Consider the following 11,841-nt stretch of genomic DNA (forward strand, 5'->3'; position numbering starts at 1 on the left):
TATTTGAAGCAGATGCGGACCCCCGGACAATGGCTTCCCCTCAACGAACAGCAGTGACAGACTCGAGAGGTCACAGGCACTGAGGGTCCAAAGACTGCTTGGCACAACAGGGCCACACCCACCACTGATGTCGCCCATGGACCCACCTCATCTCCCATGATGCATTGCCACTGGGGTGTGGGCCATATTTTTTAAAGACCACCTCTGCCCTTGGTGAGTTGAAGACAGACAACTGTGAGGATTTTCAGCTGGATTGTTGTGGTGTGGAAGGACTCAGGGCTCCAAGTAACTCCAGCTGTTAACAGTACAAAGAACCAGAGAACCGTCAACATGGCCACTGCAAGCACTTCAGGACAGAGCGCCTTTGGACTGGGCAGGAGAAAGAAGGCCCCTGGGCTCCTGGACCAAATTGGCTCATTCTTTGGAATAGACAAGAAGAAAAGGGGCAAGGTGAGTCTCAAAGGGGTCCTGGTTATGTAGAGAAGATGGTATTCCATGCTTGTAATAGATCACCAATGCATTAACTTGGTTTCATGTCTTAGTGCAGAAAAAAAAGTATTTATTATTATGAGAACATATCTCAGGAGACATTTGCACTCATTTTTGTTTTAAATTGGCTGAACTAAACTGACATTTCAAGAGAGGGTCTTGAGTTCAAAAACAGACCTGATGCTAACTGAAAAGAATAATTACTGCCTTGCACATGCAGAAGACGAACAGTGGCATACCATATAAAACCCATGTGCGTCTCTGTTTGAGACAGTAGACAGCTTTACCCTAATTGGCCTGTGTGGTCATGCAGACATGGCAGAAAAGCTATTGTACAACTGTGAGTTCATGTCGCAGTCAACATGGATGAGATAACCTCTTTTAAACGTCATCAGCCGAATGTATCCCACCAGTGTGTCCAGTTGTGTCACTAAGTGGATGATGAAACGTGTTTTAGTGACTTAATCAAAATGTGCAGACAAGAAATGAGGACATGGTTAATATGGGACTATGGACATCTGTGGTTGTACCAAGGTCAGGGAGAAGAGAAGCTCTGTTTGGTTATAATTAACAGAACTTACCATGTTGTATGTTATTGTTCATGTTGTGCTTACCACATGAGACATAAATGCCATCTGTGGAAACTTAAAGGCAACCCCAAACTTGGTTTAAGTTGAATAAGGTGCAGGCTATTTGTTGTGCTGTCAGTAAATAAAGCAAGAGTTTGGCTCTTGGAATTACTAAACACTCAACATTTTTGGTAAATGCATGATTACATTTACATTACATTTAATCGTTTAGCAGACGCTTTTATCCAAAGCATGATAAGTGATTGCATATCTGACATTATTTGTATGTATTTTTTGCATTTTTTGCATGGGTGTGCAGAAAAGTTGTTGTACACTGTGGGAGTATTATCAAGACATCACTTGTCTGTTGACAGGACCAGTGTGTCATGTGCAAAAATGTTTTGGCATGTGGGAGGAAAGTTATGCATTACTGAGAGGACAGTGGCTACGGTCCGAAAACATGAATTATGTTTCAGTGACAGTTCGAACAGAACATACTAAACTCAGTTCATCAGTTGTTTTAAGCAGTGATACAGTTAAACTGTTCTGCAATATTAATCCTAACATGTAGTGGATTTCTCTTTTTCTTTAAAATATATCATGGATGAGAGAGAGTCTGCCCTATGGTGGTGATGCAGTTCACATGTGCTAAATGTAGAAAACTTTTATTTCTCAATAAAAAAAAGGCCAAATTTATACACTGTGTAAATATGCGAGCAATCTTTGAACCTGCTAATGAAACCATTGCATTCATGGGTGTGGCCAAAACATAGAAGTACATTTGCTTCCAAACAGCCCCACTGTTGTCTAGATTCCTAGGTTTATTTTGGGTTGTGAGAACAGTAAACAGAGCTAATGCTGTTCACGTCACTTGGAATATGATCAACTTGGAGGTCAGATCTAGCATCACTGTTGGCACATGTCTGGCAATGGACTTGGCGTCCGTGAGGAAAATGGACTGGTGTGTCAGACATCTGAGGCCTGGGGAGGGGTCCCCTCTGGGGTACAAGTGTGACAGCATGAGGGGGAGCCTCCGCTACAGCACTTGGGCACTTTCCCAGCCTGTTGTCACAGGGGTTTATGTGAGGATTGGAGAGTGACATAGATAGTGTAATGCCCCATAGTTTGTGTAATGTTCCAGAGTGGACGCATTTATCGGCTCTATTCGTGTATTTTGTGCTTTCCATAACAAAGATGACTGTCCCACTAAGCTGTGCAATAAATAGAATCACAAGGAGTGGTTTGAATTTTGAAAGGTATGATCGCAGATTCTTAGGTACTTCATAAAAGGTATATGAAGTTCTAATACAAAAGGAATAAAACTGGCAACTCAATTTCACAAGGCTTCATGAAACCTCGAGTTATCCTACCTAAAGTAATGTCAATGTATAATAATATTTGTATATATTTAAATATACAGTGTGAGAATAATCCTACCATATAGTCTGAGTAAACATCACATAAATAAAAAGTGCCCTTCTATTTGCAGTACATTTAAAAGTCCTCATGCTTTTAATCTGAGAGGCCAGAGAGACAATGCAACAGATGATCACATGGTTACCTCTCGTGGGTGCCGAGTTTGTCTGCATGCCATCACAAATGCATTCTTCTAAAGTGGGAGTTGCCGCTTCCGAATAGGTCCACTGTGTATGGAAGAACCCCACCCATGAACCCTATATCCATCCTCCCACTCCAAGCTTTCCCCCTCTTTCCCTCTAAACGTGACTTTCAAGGGCATGAGCACTAGGGGGCGAAACCGGTGTTAGTGGATGTTGGACCAGAACTTCATGCATAAAGATGGATTGATTTAATTACTAACTGTGTTGAAAAGCCTGGCCATAATGAGATGATGTGATACATTCTCTGTTGTGGGGCATAATATGTCTTTAAATGACCAACCACCCTTAAACTTTCTTATGGTTTCCCAGCTTATGCTTAGAGGGAGCTGTATTATCTTTTCCCCACTGGTATTATTTTTAAAAAGAGAGATGAGCAATCGTAATGTAGACAAAAAAATGATTGTTTCTGGGCATGACTTACCTTTCAAGGACATACAGTACATTGCAACAACAAGTAGTGTTCCTGAAATACTTACTGTGTAACGGTGACTGCAAGTGTTGCATTTAATGTGCGTGTCTTATAGAAACGTTAAATGAGATTAGAATGCCTTTTAGGAACCTGTAAGTCAGACAGGCTTGTCTTTTAGGGATCCCAAGTGATACTTTTTTGTTTTTAAGGGATCCTTCCGTGGTCACCTGTCATCCTCACCCCAGAGGCCTCAGCACTCTTCGTCTCGTCGCCGTGGAGATGACAACGCGGTGGTTCACTTCTTCAGGAGCTTTGTGAGTGAACCCATGTCATGTCTGTAAAATCAATTAAATGATTTCTGTGCTTACTGATGCTGCTGAAATGGCTCTCAATTCATCAAAACGTTCAATACACATGCATTTTATATAATGAGTGAGTGATATGTATTTATTTGACACTTTTTATTGAAATTATAAAATATAATTGTCAGGACACATATTTCATGTAATGGCTCAGAATCAGAATTTGCAAAATCATATCCAGTTACTTTATCAGCACTCTACTCTTGCTGTTAAGCAACTGCAATTACTAGCTCGACATCACTTTAGATGATTTAAAAGACATGGTAATAATTATTCCCCTGCTGGGGACAGATGATAAGTGAGTGAGGTTGTTATGAGGTAGATAGATGGTATTTGATGGGGTTTTTTTCTTCTTTTTTTTAAGGTATCTTCATCTTCCCCCCGTCCTAAGTCAAGGGTAAGTAATGTATCCCTCACTAATATTAATATACTGTTGACATTTAAGAGGAGCCGGCATGCAAATTATATTATAACATCACAGATTTGTGGTGTGGTGGACTTGAAAGGTGTGGTTTGCAGCTTGCTTGTTTCTCTACACTTACAATTCTCTACACTTAGAGTGATTACAGTTGAGATGGCTTGATTTTTAATATACAGATGTCTGTGTTTCATTCATCTTGTTGCTCTGAGTATTTTACATTTTTGAAAACTGTGAACAAATGCAAGACAAAAAATTTAGAATAAACAAGCATAGAATGCCCAATAACACTGGTGAACATGGTCCATTTTCTTTCTGAAGAATTGCATCTTGTAGAATTTGAAACATTTCCAGGAAGTAGCACACACTGCATAATATGAACACTCACATTGTGATACACTGTGTGATTATAACTCAAGCATTTTAGGGGTCAGCCTAGAAAAAGAACATTACTTTTCTATCTGATCATTGCTTTTTGCACCACAGTGATGGTGTGAACAGTATGCCTGGTCTGGCCTGGCACTACCATACCAACTCAGAATGGTGGCTGGCAGTGCCAGGCTAGTGGACAGAAGGGAAAAGTTAGGAAATTTGAAACAGATTTGTGAGTCTGACAAAAAAAAAAACTCTCCAGGCTGGCACACAGAAAAATGTAATGGTTTTATAATTGTAGAATCAAGGTGTCAGAAGGCACAGTACAACTTTACTGGCATGTACAATTCTCTTAGATATACAACAGTGCAATCCTGTGAACTTGTTTGTTAAGCTTAATGGACGTTTTCCGGGTAAATCAACTCACAGTTGCGTTGTGTAGCAGGGCTCAAATCCTTCACTGCTCAGTTCTTCATCGCTGAGGTGACCACCGTTGTAACTCATGCTCTTTTCATCTCTTTCGTCCTCAGTGGAGAGAGCTCCTGGGTTTGGTATGTCAAATGTGATATGGACTAAAAAAAAAAACCTCATTCCATTCACAGCACTGAGTGTGACCGGTTTCTGACAAGACCCCCTCAACCTCCTTGTCTTGTCTCTAATGGTGTTGTCTTCTCCTTTAATGACCTGTTGCTTCCCTTCCTCTCTGATTCACTGCTTGTGTGCCAACTCCATCTGTTTTTCTCTTGTTCTACTCAATTAGACCAGGAAGATTGTTACATGATTTCCATGTAATCAAATACATTGTTAGGAAAGCAGTATTCTGATATAAATGTCAGTATACATGTTTAAGAAAACAAGAGAAAGTGTCAGGCTTCATCTTATGCAACATGAGCATGAAATATGGGAGTATTCTGACTCAGTTAGTTTAAGGATTCGTAACTGTTCTCCCAAAGAGTATGAAATACACATTAATGTTAAATAGAGAAATTTTAAATAAAAAGTAAGCTATTGTCAGAAATATTATCCCTGTCCTTTACGTATCAAGTCAGAATTAGCATGGTAGAGTATTTTGGAAAATATCACCAGAAATCAATCTTTATCGTTAGCTACAAAACAAATGAGATCTAGAAGGCAGATATCCCTTTGAACTTCATTGCTCTGTTGTCACAGCCAGCTAAGAAATTGGCCCCTGGAATTGAAGCCCTGATACTATGAAACCAGAACAGTTGTCTGTCTTTTTCTCTGACACGACGATCCAGAGCGAGTGTGTACTTCTGGATGACTTTGACACAGCTGGACTTTTTATGCACCGCACCCGGTAAAGCATTTTCTCTCTCAGGGTTCCTGAATCCTCTGTCCCCACTCTCTCCCTACACCCTAACAGCCTCCTTTCCTTGGTCTGTAAGACTTCATTTCAACTGTAAGACCACGCACCACAGTCATACAGAAAGTAGTCAAGGATGCTAATTAGGGGGGGGGGAAGGACAGAATAAGAAATTCTGCAAGTTTAAATGGTCCCTGACTTATATGTTGATGTTTCAATCGGTCATTGTAAATGATCCATAATTTGAATAGATTTCAAATTAGAAATGAGAAAGCATTAATACATGACAAGTGCCTACGTGGAAATGAATTGGGAATGACTCCGTTTGTCATGGGTGTGGTGTGTGGGTACTGTTGAAATGTGGAGTCCTAAATGCTGACTGATTCACCAGTGTCTCTCTGTCCTAATCACCACCATTTTCCTGTACCTGGGCTGAACTACCCATGTGCACCATACAAACGTGGTCTTTTTTACCTGCATGGATTAATGGTTCTGTTTCTCTTTCTCTGTCCTCCCTTTGATCACAATAATGTGACGGATCCCAATCCTGTATTGGTTGGCATTTGTCAATACTGTCATAACATTTTCATTGCAATCAGTATGACATTGGCAAAAAAGACTTCTGTCACTCAGATATCAAATTGTTTTGGGTTAGAATTATTGTATAATGTATAACACATACTACTACTGATTATTATAGTAGAAACCAATTATTTTCTTGAGCTTTGTTCAGTTTTCTTCTTAGGTCAAATTCTTGGGTATGGATTATGTCTGCTAGTCTACATGCTATCACATGTAATTACAACACAATCCTCCACCACCCACTGTAAAAGAAGATAACTATTTGTAGTGCAAAAAACCCCACAAAAGTATTTGTGCTTTCTTCTGTTTTGAAAGCAGAGCCTATTCTTGACACACATAACACACATAACCCCATGTATTTATGCACACACCCACTCACACAGTTTTGGTTCTGATGAGGGGCTATTTCTTCAGGGGGACGCTAAGTCCTCGACGTCGCGTGCATCAGAGAGCCTACGATCACCCCGCAGAAGACGCCGAGACGAGGCCAACACACTCTCCAGAATCTTCAACCTGGTGAGACTTTCAGGCCGTCATGTCTTGGGACCCCTAGACTGTGCCCTTGGTTCACACTGCTGGCCATCTGGTATTCTGTTAATCTTGCCTGGGTCTAGCGGGGGTGATTTCCATTAACATCGTATGTCACATAACACATTCTGGGTGACATACACTGTATGTAGCACAAAAGGCTACATAGTTTAATGTAGTTTAATTTATAGAACATATAGCTATCACTGACAAAAAAACTGCTGGCTCACTGAGCATGGGAACACGAGAAAATTATTAGCATGAATAGCATAAATGTAATCGAGGTTACTCAGTTGAACACATGTAGTAAGAAAGCATTTACCCTTCACTTCAGACACATGCCATATAATTTCAGTTTTGTAAAAAAAATTATTGACAGGGTAAAAGTTGGCCACTGTCATTCAGAAAAAAACCCCTGTATAATTCAGTAGTACTTCATCCTTCACCACTATCAAGGACCTCACTATCACTCTATTACATTTTTATGTCATTTTTTATATGTATTCAAAATGAATTATTCAGTTATGAAACATTATTGAAACCATTATTGAAACATTACTGATATAATCCTTCTACACATTCTATGACATGAATTTTCAAACAATGCCAATGCTTTGGTTATTGCAATATCTGCCACTTTCAATCAATGGTGCTTTCTTAACCTACTTCTAAATTTACAGGTGTTACAATGGATGTAAGCCAACATGTACAATCAATTTTCTCCCCTAAAATTTGAATGAAGTTGATGGAGTTAACAATCTCACAAAAATACACTAAACTTAAAGGTCTTGAGTCCAAACCTGACACTCCCAGTGGACAAATGGCAATCACAATAACTACTTTGTAAGAGTGAAAAGTAACAATATGTCAACTGTTCATGTCTTCATTCCCCTCATCTCGGAATTGTCTTTTCTGTTTTCTCTTTACTCTGGACTCAAATGCTGGAACCGAGACATGTAACTGCTCAATGAGTTACACCTCAGTGCTTATTTGAGTGTCTTAAATGATCTGAAAGCCCCTTCACCCCCCACGGTCCACATGTGAGTGAAACAGTATATATCGTGTCCCCTGCAGGGAGAGAGCCGATCCCGCTCCCCCCCTAAACGCTGGAGCACCATCTTCTGAGCCCCCAGTGAACAACAGGAACATGGACGAACGTGAGAAAGAGTGCAGAGGCCGTAATGATGACGACGATGATGATGAAGAGGACAAGCAAGAAGACGGCTGTTTGACTGACTCAAGTTTTGAAGACATTAATAGACTAACAACTGCCACCACTGCTTCTGTAGAGGGACACAATCTAAGCACTTAATTCGCATGTGTGCATTACTGAGTGAAAAAGAACAAATACAGCTGTTTGCCCATGCTCAAGGTATACCTCTAGCACCACTTCATTCATTCATTATGTATAACCTTATATTTATTTAGACAAAAGGCCTCCAAGTGTGTTATTTTAAGTGATGTTTGAAGTGTTAATGCCTTTCAGATCAAAGTTATACTCTGTAGTAGTACATCTTAATATTTTATTGCCAAGCTGAAAGCTGCGGAAGGCTACAGAATCATCATATTGATCGTTCACCTCATTTTGGTGAAGTTCAGTATGGCCACATCTGTGATACGATCACCAGACATACACAGATGCCAATGTCAGTAGCTAATATACTCCCCTAAAAACTAGTTATGTGAAGTGACTGTTGATATGTGTGAATATGCCTTACTTTACGGTTTGTCTCAATCTGGAGGATCTTGACTTTTTGTGGATGTCTCTGTGTGTCTTGTGTGTGAATGTTGTCTCAAAGTAGTTTTGTAAGTTTTTTGTAAGGGCTTGTGTCAGCTAACTTTTAAAAAAAATATTAGGACACAACATTGAGTTTCGTCGAAATGTAGAATGTTGTTACTACTCTGCCAAACTGTCAACATAACAAATTGAAATGCGTCGTAACTGATTTGAAGTACTTCTATTATAATCCATACTGAGTGTTCAAAATAACGCTGCACGAAAAGTGCCCTTTCATTGTACTGCTGATACAAAAGCCTGCACAGTGCACTAAATGGCTACTTTAAACATTTTAAATGTACAAGTTATTCCACTGAAGGATTTCAACCAAGCCATTCAACCACCATTAAACATGGTCAAATAGTTAAATATTTCAGCTGAATTCCATCACTTTTATTCACATAACCACTTCAGACCTACAGTCGCTATATGTTTTCTCTATGGTTTTGTGGAATTGTTTTACATTGCTTAACTACTCTTTATTACTGTTTTCATTCTGAAGTAAAAATCAGTGAGTTGAATGGTGGCACCTAAGGTAAGAGAAGGGAAAAGTAACGGAAAGTTGTTGAGAGGTTAGTGAGGATGGAAGAAACAATGTTTTATGGGCGACGAATGACCGCATATATCTCTGATGTTCTCTTTGATTTTCAAGATGATATATTTATCCTTGCATGTATTATTATTTTGTCTTGTGGCTGTTGATGTTCTGTTTTTAATTTCCATGTATGTATGTGGTCTTTTTGAACGAGTTAAGTAGTGTTAAAAAGTCTAAATTGTTATATATGTTAGTGTCAAATCTGTCATAAACATGGTGCTAGCAATGTCGCATACAAAATGCAAGATTAGATGTATCAGTGTCTAAATTATTCCTGTGTACATTTCATAGTGTTTCGACTTCAACCAATACCTAATGTTCTGCTTAACTTGAAATAAAGATTTGGAACATACCCTCATACATTGCCTTGTCTAGAGGTATTAACCTGTAACAATTTAAATTAATTATTAAATCAGAGATATGCAGAATATGGATTTTAATAAGACAAGAAATAGGTTATTTTGCCTAAGGACTCAGATACAGATACTGTGACTGACACCTAAATCCAATCAAAGAGTGTCTTCCACCAACAGAGGACACTACTGAGTCGAGAACGTGTTGATCCAGATTGACATAAGAGAACAGAGATGACTAAATCCGGTCTGGAAATCTGCTTGCATGTTCTTTTTTGTCACATGAATTATTTTGTAAGAGATAGTGTTCGTTCATTTTCTATAATTCATCACCAAAATAATTTAGAATCAGTTTTGTTTTGTTAAGCTCTATGTTGCGCCTCTTCCTTTTAATTTATAGTTGGCACGGTTTGTTCCATCCAAAGACAAAAGATGTTTTACTTGCCCCTGTAGGCCACGACATCCTGGTTATTTCAGCAACAGATGACATGGAGTGATTGTGGACCTGATAATAGATGTTTTCAGCTCGGCTGCCTGGACTGGTACATCTGAACTGTAAATGTCGAATACAAGCTTGTGTGAATTGAAGAATTCCTAAAAAAATTGAGGTTTGTAGCTATGGGAAGACATGTTTTTTTTTTGGCCATGTCTCTCTTCAATCACAACTAATTATGTAAACGTGTAGAAATGCCCAATCTTGCAATGAAATAGAAAACTTTGTCTCAAAGCAGTCAGGTCAAATGTAGATGATATAAAAGCCAACTGTTTGAAAAGGAGATCTAAGCTACACATCCAGTCCCATCTGTAGCGCTGTATTGTATGAGCAAAGAGAGGGGTAAAGTTATCATTGGGGTCACAAATAGCAATGTATAGCAATCCAAAAAAGAGTGCTCTTTGGAATATATGCCATCGTGAATGCACAGTGTTTTGAGTAGGATTGCATAACTTGCCACCTTCGAATTAAACAGACAGAGACCTCAATGACGACACATCCAACAACACAGGCCAGCTTTTCACTGTCTCATGACAGTGCAAATCAATTAGGAGCCATTTAGACAATGCTGCAAACATGGTTTACTCCTCTCCCAGAGAGCCTAATGAAGTTTGCATCCTGTCCTAGTGCTAATTACAGGCACTGAGAGACTGCGAGATAAAAGAGGGGTCTGATTTGATGGATGATGTGCCGCTGGGGAAATATGATTTCTACCCGTAATTGACAATGGAGGGTTGTGTGCAGCATGCGCTCTGTGATCACTACAAAATGTCAAACAGGACCTGCTTCACATGAAGCATTTTAATGATTTTCACCACTACCCAATTTTGATTAAATATTAGCATGCTGTGTAGTCTTGTTACAAGCAATTATTTCCCATCATGTGAGAATTCTAACTGCAAGACACTGGTTCCACCTTGTTATTCCCTGCCTGTGCAGGCCTACTGTGGGTAAATTAGGCTGCTTACAGTTACAGTGTAGACTATTTCCCTCCGTAGCCAATGTTTACGTTTAGGGCTATATGCATTCGTACACAGACAATCTATCCAGAAACACTGGAAAGTCAGTAAACTACAATCTATACAAACAGCTGATCAAGCAGAGTAAAGTGCCATAAAGCCATGCTTCAGATTAACCAAGCTATTACTGTATAAATATGTAAATAACATAGTCTACCTCAGTCTCTGCTTCCGTAGTCTGTTTCAACGACAGAAGCATCCTAGTAATAATAATAGAGCCTACAGGCCTCCATGATATCGAAGAAGTAAGATGAGATACAATTTAACAACATTACACTTAGGCCTATAGCATATTATAGATACTGTGATGATCAACATGATGTGGCTGTCCAAACAGCCAAAACAGTCCAGAGGTTATGCTATTAGGCTACATAAATCAGCAGACAATAACAATCTTTGTTTGGTTATCTAAAGCAGTCTTCTTACTAGCGGCTTATGCTAAAAATAGATCGCTTTTCACGTCCAGAGGGAGCGAAGGGGAGAGACAGGGAGAGGGTGGAATAACAGCAACAGGCAGCTTTAAAAATTTGCGGATTCGAGCAGACCTAATTTATTGTTTGGTTCTGTCATTTGCGCCAAATAATGGCACTTCACGAGCAATCTACTCGAGTTTAGACTCATCTCTGTACAATCTGGAGTTCTTTGAGCAACTTCATGGAAATATCTTACAGATAATAAACGCCGACCGCACCAAGGTTACTCGGCAACGAGAGCGATTTAATTGGGCTGAGGCTACAAGACTCCTTGATTGGTAAAGCGAATGGCATCAACAGCCCACAGGCTGTTCTTCAAAACGGCTGACTGCTGGCCCGTAAGTTGGTTCACTGTGTTGCGTTCGATTACCATTACAGACTATTTTATATGTTCATTTTGGGACTTGGTGCATAAGGTCTCGTTGTATTCCGAATGTACCCTGATAGCTGTGTACAATG

The 11,841-nt window shown here is 39.5% G+C and overlaps 2 protein-coding genes across 4 annotated transcripts in view; both read left to right on the plus strand.

Moving 5' to 3' along the window:
* The first annotated feature begins 167 nt into the window (after window positions 1-167).
* mbpa (myelin basic protein a) lies at window positions 168-9,402 on the plus strand. 3 transcript variants are annotated; one of them, XM_031586189.2, is made up of 7 exons: window positions 174-450; window positions 3,296-3,400; window positions 3,813-3,845; window positions 4,769-4,789; window positions 5,498-5,556; window positions 6,559-6,660; window positions 7,747-9,402. In XM_031586189.2, exons 1-7 carry the CDS (start codon window positions 331-333, stop codon window positions 7,982-7,984), a joined length of 678 nt encoding a protein of 225 aa, XP_031442049.1. In that variant the 5' UTR covers window positions 174-330; the 3' UTR covers window positions 7,985-9,402. The 3 variants fall into 3 exon arrangements, with proteins under 3 accessions (XP_012673693.1, XP_031442049.1, XP_031442051.1); XM_012818239.3 differs by lacking the exon at window positions 5,498-5,556 and having other exon boundaries at window positions 168-450; window positions 7,747-7,885; XM_031586191.2 differs by lacking the exons at window positions 4,769-4,789; window positions 5,498-5,556; window positions 6,559-6,660 and having other exon boundaries at window positions 176-450; window positions 7,747-7,885.
* Window positions 9,403-11,380: 1,978 nt separating this feature from the next.
* Window positions 11,381-11,841, plus strand: part of znf516 (zinc finger protein 516) — a 32,170-nt gene continuing 31,709 nt past the window's right edge. Inside the window, exon 1 of the mRNA XM_031585691.1 lies at window positions 11,381-11,720. The gene's annotated coding sequence lies outside the window, so the exon portion shown is untranslated. The remainder of the gene's footprint in view (window positions 11,721-11,841) is intronic.

Source organism: Clupea harengus, chromosome 19 (genome assembly GCF_900700415.2).
Source record: "Clupea harengus chromosome 19, Ch_v2.0.2, whole genome shotgun sequence".
In the NCBI taxonomy this organism is placed as follows: domain Eukaryota; kingdom Metazoa; phylum Chordata; class Actinopteri; order Clupeiformes; family Clupeidae; genus Clupea; species Clupea harengus.